Source organism: Melospiza georgiana, chromosome 1, assembly GCF_028018845.1.
Source record: "Melospiza georgiana isolate bMelGeo1 chromosome 1, bMelGeo1.pri, whole genome shotgun sequence".
NCBI lineage: Eukaryota > Metazoa > Chordata > Aves > Passeriformes > Passerellidae > Melospiza > Melospiza georgiana.
The window spans coordinates 89,982,719-89,998,879 of NC_080430.1; the positions used below are offsets into that span (position 1 = coordinate 89,982,719).

Here is a 16,161-nt window from a genome sequence, read left to right on the forward strand (position 1 = left end):
AAGTATTTCTTAAAAGTTTTGATTCCAAAAGGATCAATACAGAAATACACCAATGCAATTAGTATAAACTTATTTGACTTAAAGTATAAGCTGACACCTCTGCTGAAGCTCAAGAAGTTTTTGAACCAGAGACTGACTGAAATAAAGAAGCCTCAGTGCTTTTTTGAATTGGAGAACAGATTGCCCTCCCCACAATTTTCACTGCTGTGCATTACTCTTTCTAAAATCCAACACAGCACTATCTCCTAAGCCTAAGAGTTGTTTCAACTGAAAAATGACACAACTGCTGAAACCAAGAAGGTTTAAAATGAAGGGTTTGTGCAGCCAGACAACCTTGCTCCTGGGGTGTGTGTCTCTGCAGAGGCACCCCTGGTCTGTCACAGGGCTGCACTTGCAAAGGCACCAGCTCACCATCAGACCTAGCAAATGGATTGGTGTGGGGCTCACAGTCTTGGTTACTTTGCTCTACCTGGACACTGAGAGTGCCATGTGGCATTCAGCTCTCATCCACGAGTGGGAAATTAAACTACATCTTCACAGATGTGAGCATGCATGTGTGAGTCTTGAATCCTCGTGTGGGCCCGCGTGTCCTATTCTGCAGCGCAAAGTGAACCCAGCTGGCAGAAGGACTGGGTGGCACGGCAGCCATGCACAGCAGGATCCTGCAGTTTGGACTCATTTATTCATCAAAACAGAAAATCTAGGAAACCACAGATTACAATGGCTTCTTGGAAGCCCATGATGGCAGCATCCACGCAGAAGACATGCCAGGAGCTTTGGCACATGCTGAAGGAAAAGGCCCTCATCCAAAGCTCATGACAGCTTCCAACAGGCCCACACCACTCATCTGTGGGTCAGAGACGCATGAGGAGACAGAGACATTGAGCTGCATTTCTTGGATTTCCCCATCTGCTCCTAACATCCCAAGCCCTCCCTATCCTGCCTAGAAGAGCCCCCTCATGTGGATGGGTCAGCTCCCAGGGCAGATTTGCCTCTCCCCATTCAGAGCTGCCACCCTCGCAGCAGCAACCTCACATCACCAAATCTGGGGCTTGGGGCTGGCACCCTTACAGACACATTGCTTCAACGTTTCCTGCATTTTTTCCATGTCCATTCTGCTTGTTCTTATTTCTATTAGCTCACACCTTTCTCCTGCCCACATTATCTCATGTTTTATAAAGTTGTAAAATAGAAGATATAAACACTTTGTCATAGTCATTTCTTGCCCTGATGACCTTCCTTCTTAGGAAAGGAAAAATGCACACACACACACACACACACACCCCCCCACACACACACACGAAAACCATTCTTCCTTCCCTGTTCTCCTCAAAAACTAAGAGAAAAAAACTAAGGCTTTCCTGTGATAGGAGGAAAGATTTGAGAAGGATTCCTTCCTGTTTGGGAGGTTCTGAAGAGGTCCAGGGACACGCTCTGTGCAGGACTAGACCTGTGGGCAGGCACATGCTGCTGCCCAGACCTGGTGCTTTCTGCACATCTCAGGCTGCACCATGTAAAATGAGACCTAACTCACTCCAAAGAAGCCATAAAAGTTTCAGCAGCCAATTCAGAACAATTTCAGCATTGCCTTGGAAAGTATTTAAGTGCACACACAGATGCCAGAGGATTCAGGGCACATAAAAACTAGGTTAAAATAATGTTAAATATCTAAATTGACCCCCTGATAGCAGTTACAGCTCTTCCATATGTCTGCCTTAGCTCATGCTTTTGTCTCTGAGACTTCAGGAGTCAAATAAAGAGCATTATACTAATTATATACTATACCATGGAGTATTTACAGCAATTCCTGTTACTAAGAACTGCCTGAGGTAAAGAGAGAGAGAAAAAGCTTTAATTCCTGCACTTTGAAGTAAATCAATCCCTTAACATTAATTAAATACAACTTGTATATTGTAAATACTGTCTGGGTCAAAAAGCCAGTCTCACCCTTTTACATCCAGCATTGCGACATTTTAAGCAGACAGTACAAATGGCAAAGAAAAAAATGTGATTTTTTTTGTGCCAAACAAGTTATCATTATATATACTCATATATCAAACAGGCTAATTAATCACAAATATAAAATCTACAAAGCATAATTAAAAATGTGCCATAAATTTATGAGTAGCAAACCAATTCTGTAAAGTCACAATAGCTGGTGCTAGAAATTTACAAAGCCTTTTAGAGAAGTATTAGGGAAAAGGTTTGATTCTAAATAGGAGCAGAAGAACTCCATAGGGTAAAACTATGTTATGTCACTTTGTTAGCCACAATGACTTCAAAGACACATCCTGGTTCAAGCAAAATTTTTACTGTATTTGATCAAAGGCAAAATCAAATTCTGATAGAGACCACAATTCCGTTCTTCCTTCCTATCATCCAAAAACACTTTATATTTTAAGAAAAATGCATTCTACATTGAGCACCACATTTTTCTTTTTAAAAAAATGAATGTGCTGTATCTCTCTAGCAGTTTATAAGGTTTATTTCATAAATGAATAATTTGGTTTCTATTCATACAGTGGGATGGAGTTTCCCAACAATAGATTGGTGCTTGCTGTGATTTACATGTGCCTCTCTGTGGTAGGCATGTGGCTACACTGGGCCCATGATTTCTACTGGCTTTCAATGGCACTTGCAAAACAAAATATGAAACATGACTAGTTAGATCAGCCTACTTCCAAGTAAGAGAATCTATAGTACAGTTAAAAAATTCTTTGTATTTCTGGGTTTTATTGATTTCATTATGCTGAACATTTCTAAAAAGCATGCAAGATCCACGACTTCCCCTGCCTGAGGAAAACACCTCCTGTATTTGTTTCCACACTGTAGATAGCACCCTGGTATTTGGACACTCCAGGAGTGTGCAAATGAATAGAGGTGGGGCAGGCTGTATAACAGAAGCCACCTCTGCCAACTCTATTGCCTCTTCAAAGTTTTACCTATATTATTGCTTCTGTTTGGGTGATTATCCACTAACCTAAGTCAAAAAACATGTTTTCAAGTGACTGGTTTTGCTCTACAAGCATTTATCAGGTGCACTGCTTTCAGTTTATCCCAGATTCAGCATGTTTAAGGTGAATCCCATAGTGAATCAAGATCAAAAGTGATCCCCTGAGGATAGCATTTGGGTCACTGATGTAGAATTTTCAGTTTATTCTGACTACGCTGGGGAATGAAACAACTTCAGTATTGAAAAAAATCACCCAGAGGATTAGACTGCAAAATGATACATGGATGCCTTCATAATCGTGGGACTTGGAGTAAAAAAAAAATGAGCAAAATTTCCCTTTGCATCAAATACTGAAGAATTTGGCTGGCTGCAGTGATGGCTGGCAGAAAAACACAGCAAATGTCAGCTGCCACTTTGGATGTCCTGAGAGGTAACAAAACAGACTGCATGAAGCTTGCCAGCAGATACTTAACACTTCAGCAGAGAAGGGAAAGAGTAACTGGTTAGTTGAACCTTCTTACAGTTACCCTTTTATTTTTCCACAGCTCTTGTCTTGAAAAACAGTTATAAAAGTTGTCAGAATTAATTTCTATCAGTTAAATGAAAGGACTTTGCCTTTCAGACACAGGGAGCAGCTGAGTGAGAGTGCTATGTAATTCTTCTCAAGGACCTCTGACCTCTCATCTCTGCAGGACAGGGTGGCACTGGGAGCTGAGAGGAAGGAAAAGACTTGTTCACTGTCTTGATCCCTGTTACAAGTCCCTATTAGGAGCTGCAACATGTCTGCCAGGTGCAGAAGCCATTCTCATGGTGCAAACACCCATTAAAAATTAGATGAAGATCCCGTCGCTTCTGAAGTATCTAATCTGAAATCCATCACTGCAATTTGAAAGGGTGCTTGTTCAGAAAATTCTCCCATAAGTGGCCCTGGAAATTCTCCCATAAGTGGCTCTGGTTGGAGATCTCTAAACATCACAAAAATGCAGAAGCAGCATAGCAAAATGCTTAAACAAAACGTGGTTTTGACAGGGTGACACTTAGTCCACTTACCACATTAAAGTAATTATGGGCAGATGGCCAGAGTCCTCATGTGGGGAGCCAATGAGCATGTGCCAGACTACAAGGTGAGCTTGCACACAAAGACTGTGCTCTTCTCAGCACAGTCCAGGCCCTGGGTGATTTCTCAGCACTATGAAGAACTTTGGTGGAATAAGCCAGGACCCGTCAGTATATTCTTTCTTTCAGGCTGACAGAAACGATCATGCTAAAGAGATTGCTTCAGGCAGATCAGCTTTATTTGCCAAAGGATTCTCAAGCTGCTGCATCCCCACCACCCAGCCTCAGGATTTTGTCTCAGCTCCAGCTCTTGGGACCCTAGTTTTCATCCCTAGCTTTCTGCCTCTATTTTCCATTCCTTGCTTCCTTCCCTTCTCCTCAGCACACACAAACCCAGAATACAACTGAGGACCCAAACCATGTCAGTATACACTACATAAGCATGTACAGAGTTGTCCCAGAGATCTCTAGCCACAGCATCAAGAATTAAGAAACTTGCTGTGGCTAAGTGCAATGCATAATACACTACAAAAGTGTAGGTGCTGCTTTGGGATTGTTAAATTATTCAAGTAGCAGAGGCGAGAGTCACTAAAACTTGTCAGGGACAAAGTCGTGTCACCTGGATTTCCAAAGTTTTTAAAGTGAATTTGGAAATGAACAACATACAACACCTAATGCTCTAGATATTTCATACTGCTAGACTCAGATGCAGATACCCAATTTAGAGATAACACAATAGCTCCTTTTCCCTTAGTCATAAATTCCAGCATGATCTGATTCTGAATAGCACTCCCAGATACAAAAGAAAAATAGGGCAGATGATGAATATTTTATCGCTGAATTCCTGCTATCCATAATCACATTATTTTATTATCTCATGCTATGCAGAAAAAAAAAAAGGGAAATGAGGCTAGATTTGTGAATGATAATAGTAATTTGTCAAGCTGTTTGATACAAGGATGAAAATACAATAAACATGATTTTAAAAGTTGAGATGGGAAGATTGGCTACTGACATGAAATGGAAAAATGTGGAAGTGATTTAAGGGTATTAAAGAAATGTAAAAGAGACTGTGGTACATTAATTTATATAGCAGGAACAACAAAGTACAAGGAACACTAGCAAAAGCTGTATCTATTAAGAAAAATGGCAACCATTTTGACAGTCCTGGGATGGAAAGATGGATAAACTGTATCCTCTTACATGTTTCCACTTATGTTTCACCTTGACTTCGAAAAAGCTATTTTCTTAGTACACTGCTCTTGGATTATGTGTGAATGGGGAATACCTTCTGCTAGTGGCACTCAGACACATATATTCAAATCTCCTTTTCCAATGACATTTGCTAGAGTTCAAGTTTTCTTATGAATTACCACATGAAATGACATGTTTTAGTGTATTCAAGCCGAATACTAATCACACACTGTAAAAAAGCATTTTTAAAAAATAAGAAAATTAAAAATAAAACCTTTTGGAATTACAAAGACACCTCTGAAGAGACAATGCAGATGGAGCTTGGGAGAGGTGCACAAAATCAATCACAGAAGCACAGAGGCTGGAAAGGACCCTTGGGAATCTCAAATCCAACCTCCGGCATAAAGCATGTCCAGCTGGAGCGGGTTGCTCAGGGCTTTTGCCAGTTGGGTTTGGATGCCTACAAGGACAGAGCTTCCTTACTGCAATATGGCAGGAATAAAACCTGACTAGAGCTGCTGTTCATGTGACAAATAATTACCCAAGTGTTTCAGCCACTAGCAAAGAAATGGAAATGTGGCCCACAGATAAGGTAATCACATTAACTCTGGCTATGGTGACCTGGCATTTCATTTGAAGTGTAGTAGTTCTGTTCCTAACTGCTCTGCCTGTATTTCATTATTGGGAAAACACAACAAAGCAAAATCCATAGCAGCTAAGAGAAAAAAAAAAAAAGGTGATATAGCTTGAATCACATTGATTGAGAATGTCAATGCAACATGTTGTTTTTACTCTTCAAGAAAGTTGTCCTCATTCCTGACCTACGTTTGAAAACATCAAGCTTCCCCAGGCAGAACTTTAAGTCTTCACAGTTATGGACTGCATCAGTAATGCCCTAAACATGAACTTCTAAATATTGGCTTTTCAAATAACAACCAAAGGATCAGATGATGCCAAGTATAAATATTGAACTATGAACAATGACTTAGACTGTCTGCATGACACTTTGGTGTTTAATGGGAGCTAGTATCCAGCTGTCAGTTTTGATTATTTTAGTTTTAATCCCTCATACCAAAGATTACACATTGTGTACCCAGACGCAGAAGCCAATTTCCTTTGTTTCTAACTCTGTAGTAGAAGATGGGTAAAGCAGGCCCTTCTTCTGAACTCAGTAAAAAAGCCCTTGAAACAGTGGGAGCCACAGATACATGAAAGATTTATAATTAGTCAACTTTTGAAAACTCTTGTAAAAGATACAGAAATAGAGTACCCCTCCAGGTTCCCACACACCTTTCCCTTCCTAATTAGAGAAAGTATAAAAGCACAACTGAGATCTAAAACCGATTTCAGATGTTTTCATCTGCTATGCAGTCTCAGGAGTCATGTATCAATTACCTCTAGAAAAGCTGCTTGGAAACTAGAGCCTGCCCAGGTGAAATTAAAGGGAGTTTTATCCTTGGCTCACAGATGATGCAGGAGCACCCTGGGATCCCATGATTTCTACGCCCTGTTATCCTGAATTTCAGTGAGAGTTGTGCTTCAAAGCCTTTATGGTTTGAAAAGTCAGAAACAGAGGTCTGAATGGCAATGTTTCCCTGGTCTTTTTATTTCTATATTAAAAGATTAACTGGACATTCACTGTACCAACATCCAATTCAGAAATAATGCATGGTCTCATCTAGCAAGAGCCAGGTGAATGCAGCCAGCCTCTGCATTTACCAGTCCAGAACCAGAGCCCCCCAGCAGCATTCACCAGAAGAGGTGCAATGCATGAAGCATCATTCTGCACACAGTGAAAGGTCAGATATTCACATCATGGGAGATGCAGGGCATCGTGCTTCTGAATACACATCCATAAACAACTGAAAGGAATGAAGGGCTTTTTTTACCACTTCCTCTATTCACCTCTAGCCTTTCCCAAGGGCTATGATTTTATATGTATCTATTTATCAATATATATATCATATTTGTTAGAATACTGTGGGATAAAGCCCTGGCAGGAAGAGTGAGGCAAGAGAGCTGGTTAAGATTCAAGGGTCATCTATTCCAAGCTTAGGAATGGTGCATTTTAATAAAGAGGATGTCAGGCAAAAATGCCAGGAGGCCTGCATGGATAACAAGGAGCCTCTGAACAAACAAAAACACAGAAAGGAAGGCTGCAGGGGGTGGAAGCAAAAACAGGTAACCTGGGAGGAATACAGAGGGGTTGTCTGAGCTGCTAGACATCAGGCTAGGAAAGGTAGAGCCCTGAGAGAATTAAATTTTGACAGGGACATCAAAGGAAACAAGAAAAACTGTACATTAGTAGTAAAAGGAAGAATGTGGGCTCTCACCAGAAGGGATCAGGATACCTGGTTACCCAGGATATGGACAAGGCTTTTATTCAATGACTTTTTTGCCTCTGTCTTGACTGGCAAGTGCTCCAGCCACACTGCCCAAGTTACAGAATGAAAAGGCAAGAACTGGAGAAATGAGGAAAACTGTAGGAAAATAACAGATTTGAGACCATCCAAGGAATCTGAAGGTGACCAAGTTCATGGCATCTGATGAGATGCATCTGTGGGTCCTGAAGAAACTGGTGGATGAAGTGGCTAAGCCACTCTCCATTGTATTTGAGAAGTCATGGCGGCCAGGTGAAGTTCCCAGTGACTGGAACCCCCACCTTTAAAAAGGGAGGAAAGGAATACCTGGGGAGCTACATGTTGGTTATTCTCACCTTGGTGCCCAGCCAGAACATGGAGCAATCACACTGGCAATTATGCTAAGGCCCAAGTTAAATAAGAAGGTGATTTCTGCCAGCCAACATGGTTTCACCAAGGGCAAACCATGTCCAACATTTTTGGTGGCCTATTATGATGGTGCTACAGCTTTGGTGGATAAGGGACAAGCAAGTGACATCATCTACCTGGACTTGTGGAAAGCACTTGACACTGTCTTGCATGACACTCTTGCTCCTAAACTGAACAGGCATGGGTTTGACAGATGGAGCCCCCAGTGGATGAGTGAATGGGTTGGCTGGATGATGATATGTAAAAAGCTGCCACCAATAGCTCGATGTCCAAGAGGAAATCAGTGATAGGAATTGTTCCTCAGGGGTTGATATGGGGACTGGCACTGTTCCCCATCTTTGTCAGCGACGTAGGCAGTGGAACCGAGTGCAGCCTCAGCAAGTCTGCCAATGACACCAAGCTGTGTGGTGCAGCTGACACACTGGAGGGAAGGGATGCCACAGGGCCCTTGGCAGGCTTGAGAGGTGGACCTGCGTGAATATCATAAATCTCAACAATGTCATGTAAAAGGTCCTGCACATGGTTCAGGGCAGTCCCAAACACAAATACAGGCTGGGTGGAGAATGAACTGGTATCAGCCCTGGGGAGAAGGACTTGGATGTGTTGATTGATAAGAAGTTCAACATGAACCAGCAATGAGTGTGCTGGCAGCCCAGAAAGACAGCCATGTCCTGGGATTCATCCAGAGCAGTGTGGCCAGCAGGTTGAGAAGGGGATACTGCCCCTCTGCTCTGCTCTCATGAGACCCCCCCAGAATGCTGCATCCAGCTCTGAGGCATGCAACATGGAAAGGAAATGGATCTGTTTGAGTGAGTCCAGAAGAGGGTCATGAAAATGCTCAGAGGACTGGAGTACCTCTCTTACAAAGACCGGCTGAGAGAGCTGGGGCTGTTCAGCATGGAAAAGAGAAGGGTCAGGGAAGACCTTACAGCAGTCTCCCTTACCTGAAGGAGGCCTACAAGAGAACTGGAGAGAGACTTTTTAGAAGGGTGTATACTGACAGGACAAAGGGAAATTCAAATGGAAAGGGGGAAGGTTTAGATCAGATATGAGGAAGAATTTTTTTACTGTAAGAGTAGTGAGGCAGTGGAAAAGGTTGCCCAGAGAAGTTCCTCAATGCCTCATACCTGCAAGTGTTCAAGGCCAGGCTGGAGGGGCCTCTGCGTAATCTGGTCTAGTGGAAGGTGTCTTGGCCCACAGCAGGGTGCATGGAACTAAGACAATCTTTAAGGTCCTTTCCAACACAAACTGTTCTATGATCCTGTGATGAAATGCTGATCTCTAGCATTTCTTTTGTGCAGATGTGAGACAGGTAGAAAGACCCTTAACTGCAAGTTGTTGCTGACATGAAGGAGAGGGGCAGAGAGACCAAGCATCACTAAGAGTGGCACTTCAGTGTGTTCAGGAACTGGTGAAGCTTACCTTACTTCAGCGTGTTCAGGAACTTAAGGTGAAGCTTACCTTATTGCCCTGCATTTTCTTATGTGTGAATGTTTGACCTCCTTTAGGTGTTCTCTATTTTCTGTAGGAGAGCTTCAGAGCTATTTCAGAACCTCAGCCAAGGAATAAGAGCACTGCAAGCGTTCATTGTAGGTAATGTATTTTACAGAATTTTTTATTCTGATAAAGCTTGTCTTGAAGGTAAAGCACTGCACATTTCCAGTGAAATACATAGAACTAACTTTGCAATTTAACTGAGGGTAGTTACGCTGTGTGATAAACCTTGCTCTGGCTGCTTTGGGTGAGGAGTTTCAAAAACAATCAAGTTTCTACTGAGGTACCTTAAATTCAAATTAAAAAATGCATGGATTGACCTTTATGTCACTGAATGAAGCCTAAAATGTCACAGAATGAAGCCTTATATTTTTAGCAGTTTTGGCAAACTAGATCAGGAAAGGAAGGTAGATATTTCAGATGATGTTCTTTAGCTAAGAAAAAAGAATAATAAGACAAACCGTGTCAGATGTGAGATACCTATCCAACTGCATAAAAAGAACATGCATCATAGCCCAGTGCATATGCCAAGCCTGAGACATTTGTCTAATGCAAATGATACTGCAAATATTATCAGTAAAAAATCAAAAGCAAAAAATTTGTTTTGTTAAACAAAGTCTTACCTTTCTGCTATGGATTTCCTGGGGAAATAAAAATCCTCTCCTGCGAGATAGGCAGCTGCAGTTCCACCTCCGAAATAGGTTTTCCTCAAGAGGGGAGCAATCCTGTTGTTTACCAATAATGCTCCTAAACCAGTTGGGAATCCAAAGATTTTATAGAATGAAATGGGGATAAAGTCAGCTTGGTGAACTCCCAGGTCTAATGGAGAAGTGCTCACGTACGAGGCTGCATCTAGTAGAACAAACCACTTTCCTGGTAGTTTGATGGGGTAGAGTCTTCCAGATTTTATGTCCTGTATCCATGAAAGGGGATATTTGGTACCAGAGAAATTGCTCTGAGCTGGGTAAGAGAATAGATGAGGTGTTGTGCAGTTTTGTTCTTCAGCTGGTAACCTGCTTTCTGCTACCAAAATTTCCTTTGGTTTTATTGGAACAGACAAGACATTCATTGAAGCAGTTATGCCCCTCATACCAACTACAGATGTGTGGCTGTCAGTTAGGTAACAAAATCGACTGCTGGGCTGCTTTGTGCCTTCAGGTATCCAAGGGAATGATTCTGCTATCAGTTTAAGTGCAGCTGTGCATCCAGATGTGAAAATGATGGTGTAATCCTCAGCAGTAGTGTGAAAGTGTTGCAATATTCTGAAAAATAAAAAGAAAAATATCTATTTATTTTGTGATTTTTGTCTTTTATTGCTATGAGATATATTTTGGCATTCCTCACCCTAAGTTCTACTCAGACATCAGATATGAATAGAAGTAGACAAGTTTTGCCAAACTGTACAATAAACTTCAACAAGGATACCTGAATCATTCTGCCCACAAGAGACTCTTTTTAGTGCTGAAGTGAACGTGGCTGTGTTCTTAAGAAGCCAATTTTCCTGGCTCCAAATAGAATGGCCAGTCTGGTCCCTCAGTGGGATCAGAATCAAGCCTGCATATAATTAAAATTACACTGTCCTTCAGAGAGACCAGTTTTATTTGCAAACTGAGAGGGTTTTCAGTTTACAAAATATTTACAAACAAAATATGTTTCAGTTAAAATAATCTGCTTAAGTAGTGGACATCCAAATTAAGGGTCACAGTATTCAACAGGGAAACCTTAGCAAACAGCTTTGCTCCTTGCTTGTGTTGTTAACAATAGAAACAGAAGGTAGCAAGAAGCAACCACACATTTCCATGGGCCTTATGCACATAAAGCTGAAATCTCTGTACTCCACAAAGGTAGCGCAAAGCAGAAGAAATCTGATGTTTTCCAATGAGCCAGTCTATGAAAAGGAAACTGGCCTCTGGAGGCATGTCTGGGCTACACATTCTTTGATGTCTTGACAGCACCTTGCTGGCCCTAAACCACCTTTTGTGAACACCATCTAACACAGATGTGGCACCCATGCTAGGTTGTGCATCTACTACAGCTTTGCAGTGAGCAAGATGAATCATTACAGAGATTGAGGAACAGCTTCAATTCAGTCACCTTTCTCACCTTTTTCACTCGATGCACTTTCTCTGAATTAACTTTATAAAACTCCTACTAAAATAAACAGAAAATGTAACAAACATCTGAGAGACATCCACTTTAGTGAATAAAGCAGTGCAAAGAAAATTGAACCAGAGCATACATGTTACTGCTCAGAAATGCTTTCCAAGCAGCTGGCATTTGATCTATTGAATTCCAAGATAAAGACCAGCATTTAGAATCTATGAACTCTGGTTTCCAATGGGTATCATTAAAAGTTTGCATGTTTTATACAACAGAATATTCCCTTGCTAGAAGACGCAGAAAATTAAGATTGAAGTGCATTTAAATATAAGTTGCACAAAAGATTATGTGACAAATTTGAGTTAAAAATCCTGATAGGGCAGTGATGAAATTCCTTAAAATTTTATTCATCCAGTCTGAAACACAAATGCTACAGGCAAAGGATTTTAGATGGGTGGTGGGTGCAGCAAATATTAAACACTGGAAAAGAAACAATTGCAATGGCTTTGATGATGTGCACTAAAAAACTACCCTAAAAAGGCCTAATGAAATGATATTATGAATACTTTTTCTCAGTTGAAAAAAACTCTTAAGGTACTGGGAAGTACAGGATGCAACAGATGGATTCATAGGGCCAAATGAGACTCAGCTTTCTTCAAACTTAAATTTTTGAGAACTGATGAAAATGGTAGGTATTTTATGTCTTCTGGAAATGAAGAAAAAACTGCAGCTCTTATGAAGAAGCAGGTCATCGATTTAGGCTTTAAACATTCTTCCAAGAAACAATTTGAAAGAATTCATAAGAATCTTTCTGAAACAAACTTGCCAGGGGATAGTTGCTGCAAGCATTCACAGCTCTGGACATAATTTTTAAAGACCGTCTTCATAGAAACCAAATTTTCCCTTAGAGTTTAGAAACCCCATAAGGGACAGGAACAATCACTGACTTTTTTGTATCAGGTATTGAGGTGATATATATCAGCCTGCCTCATTCATTGCTGTGACCTGAATCACTCCCCTTTCCCCCTACACAGAGCCGTGCAGCCTTTCCCTCCACCTCCTGCTTTGCAGCCTGTGTATGTCACATAGGACACCTGAAACCCTTAACCCAGGCGGCTCCAGGGCTAACACTCAGAACCATGCCCTGAATTTCAGCCCCGATATCATTCTGCCTTTATTCTTCTTTCCTTCCATTTACCTAGATACAGAAAATGTGGAAAGCAGAAAAGGAAAGAGTCCTAATTTCATCTTCAGGGACAGAGAAGGAAAGCATTATACCTCTGTTTTTAGGGGAAAGGAATGGTGGGAAGTGGATTAGAAAGGAAGTTGGGTCTTTGTGGTTGTGGGCATAATTTTCTATGTATTATATGATGTGGCTTATTTTTGTATGCTCTACAGTCATCTAGGATAGATTTTTGGAATATATCATCACACTGATACAAACAAAACTGCAAAAAGGTAGTGCACTTCCAAGAAAAATCAACAACAACAAAGTATCCAACTTGGTCTATTTTTACCTCTGTGAGCTGTAGGACAAGTTGTGTGTATTCACATGTCTGTGTACATACAGAATACATTTTGAACTAAAAAACTTGATGGTAGGAGCAAATCCTTAATATGCAACATCTTGTCATAAGAGTCAGCTAAAAAGAGCAACAACAAAAAGCAAGCTGAAGGCTATTATCAAGTCTGCTCCTCTTTTACTCGAAATGTCTCTGTTCCCCTCCCCACTTAACCTCTTTGTGCCACACAGGCTCAATGCAGGGTGAGACACACCGGGTAAAAAGTGAAATCTTGCATAAGAATGGCACCTGGAATTCTCCACTGGAACTGTACTTGCTTACCACAGAACTTAATTTGACCAAAAGACTATAAATGAGTATAGCTGGAATGCAACAATGGTGGAATGGGATTTAATAACGGGATGCTGTCATCCAACCATGAAAATCAGAGCCAGTGAGTACTTTTATTAAACATTTTAAGAATTCTACAAAACAATAAATACTATTTTGGATTGTTTAGGCTCACAAATAGTGACAGCTCTATGTTTAATTCATAAATGAGTGAGACAAAGCTCATTGGTATTTTAACTATATTTAGATTTAGTTCATTCAAATTCAGAAATAACAGAACAGTTCTGAAATAAAATCTCTGACACAACACTGTTGCATTATCTATTCAGTTCAGTACTAAAAATTGACTTTCACACGAAAAAATTCAAGCTTTATGGTTAATTTTCAGAAGTTTCCAAATAAATTAGAGGCTTTTTTTTAAAGCTATTTCAGTTCCTAGAGTTAGAAAACAACCAACTTACATTTCTAATTTACTTAGGAAATAGATTCTTTGGTGACTCAAATTAGCTACCTATTGAATTTTGAGTCTCCAAATGCCTTATAAAATTGCTGTGACTCCAGTACTTGCAAAAGAGGTGGAATTTTTCAGGTCAGACTTACATTTTGATTGAACTATTTCTAACCTTGAAAAGAAAAATAAATAAATAAAGCAATAGCAATGAGTTCAGGGATTTTTTTTCCTCCAGAATGACTTCTGACATGCAGACCAGAAAAGCTGCAAGAACCTCAGAATAAGGTTTATAAAATGAATACCACAAACTCTTGAACTAGAGCAGCACTGCCATGATAAAATCAGAGTACTCTGGGATAGAAAACTGCAATATGTCTCAATGACTTCTGCAGCCCACAGTCCTACATCCTCTGTTTTGACATGGATATTGGGAAGCACTGGCTATTACACACAAAATTCCTAATGCTGTCTGTCTTTGTGCAAGACATTCCCCATTACAGTGAAATGCAGTACACCTTTATTACACTCCAGGAAGATTTATAGCCATATATAAGGTCGCCGTCGGCAGCAGGACTAAAGACTCGCAGTGGTAAACTGATAACTTGATCTACTACAGCTGACAGCTGCAAAGAGCAGTAGCATTTTATAGTATTACAAATTCCCACTTTTCAAAGGACTCTTTGGAGGAAATGACTAAGAGGGTAATTGTTTCATGAAACCTATGGATACCACTGTGCCATCACTTGTGAGATGTCAGACAGGCTGAGGAACCAGTCCCTTGCTGTCTTACTGGCAAGGTGAGGGAGGAAGCTGCAAGCTCCTGTTCTCCTTGTTTTCTCAGTGTTCCCAGGAGCACAGATTGTGGCACAGATCATGCAACCTGTCCAGAGAGAAGGCACTGAAAATGCCCTCAACTTGACCACACTTCGCTGTGTATGTTTGTATTCTGAGACCTCTCTGTTAGCTGGTGTATAATCATTTGTAAAAGTTGCCAGGAGAGTTTTGTATCATTACAACAACAGCTGAGCCAAAATGCCTTTCCTCTTCAAAGCAAACACTGGCAAAGAAAGTCAATTTTCAACACAACCAAGCCTGCTGTCTCATTTTATATGCTCCATACACACAAAATTAGTAATGAGTTCTATACTTAAAGATTTCTATAATCAAGTCATATATTTAGATGGAATAGCCACATCATCTAACTCATCTAATCCAAAAGCCCAAACTAATAGTTTAATTAGAACTATCACTCCACAGCGCGACTGGCAGCTCTGCAGAAGGTAAAGGACACTATTTGTTCAGCTACCTTAGGGACAGAGTGACACCCAAAGTTAGATGAAAGAGATGCTCTCCAAAGCTGCTGCTTGGCTGCCCTTCCCTCATGCAAGAAGCCCCACGTTCCTCCTTGCCATCAGCTCTTTGTAGCTTCCAGCAGATCAGTAGCAAACAAACTTATTCCCATACTACACCATTTCCATTACAGACTCCCAAAACTCAGCTCATTGACATGGCTTTTCTTCCATGCTGCTAGGCTTAAAATACTTCTAAAAAAAGTTATACATCAATTTCTCTCTATACAAATCTACCTTTCAAAAACAGCGGTAAAAAGCTGAAAAGCAACTTATATTGTTAGGTTTTCTTCCCTCCATACTTTAATTCCAATTGATACAAACATTTCTATCTCTAGTTAGAAATTTCAAAATACAGTCAAGGAATTTTTGGTTTATATCTTTTATATTTGTATTCACAATTTTATTTAGATTGTATGAGTTTTCATAAATATGAGCGCAATGCTTCTCTAGTCAGTAGCTGATCTATATAAAAAACCCTTATAAAAATTTACATATGACAATTTTAACAGGAGATTCAGAGTCAAAGACAGAAGCATAGTTACCTATTCAAGTTTAGGTAGCCCTTCATAAAGGAAATTTTCCAGCTGCACATTTACATCTAATTTTTTTTTTTTTTATTTTAGCATTTTTTCAGTGTCATGCTATCCAGACTCACAAATCCAGTTTGGACTTTTATTGAGAGATGCTTACCTCGGACATTAGAAATATCATCATATTGTTTTCTGCTTTATGGAAACTCTGAAAAGATGTAACATGCTATTGTTCAATAAATAGGTTTTGTAAGAATGAAATTTAAAAATTACTTCAGAGTCATAAAATACTCTTTTTTTGTTTAATTTTGTTTAAATGTACCTTTTTTAATTTAAATTCTGTAACTGGCATTTTAAGCCTTTCTGCACAGAAGTGCAAGTCGAAGTGG

General features: G+C 40.3%; 1 protein-coding gene across 1 annotated transcript in view; it reads right to left on the reverse strand.

Annotated features, from left to right (window-relative positions):
• MOCOS (molybdenum cofactor sulfurase) overlaps nucleotides 1-16,161 on the reverse strand; it is a 206,811-nt gene that overhangs the window by 110,759 nt on the left and 79,891 nt on the right. Inside the window, exon 4 of the mRNA XM_058031943.1 lies at nucleotides 10,110-10,748. Coding sequence (XP_057887926.1) covers nucleotides 10,110-10,748 — 639 coding nt within the window. The remainder of the gene's footprint in view (nucleotides 1-10,109; nucleotides 10,749-16,161) is intronic.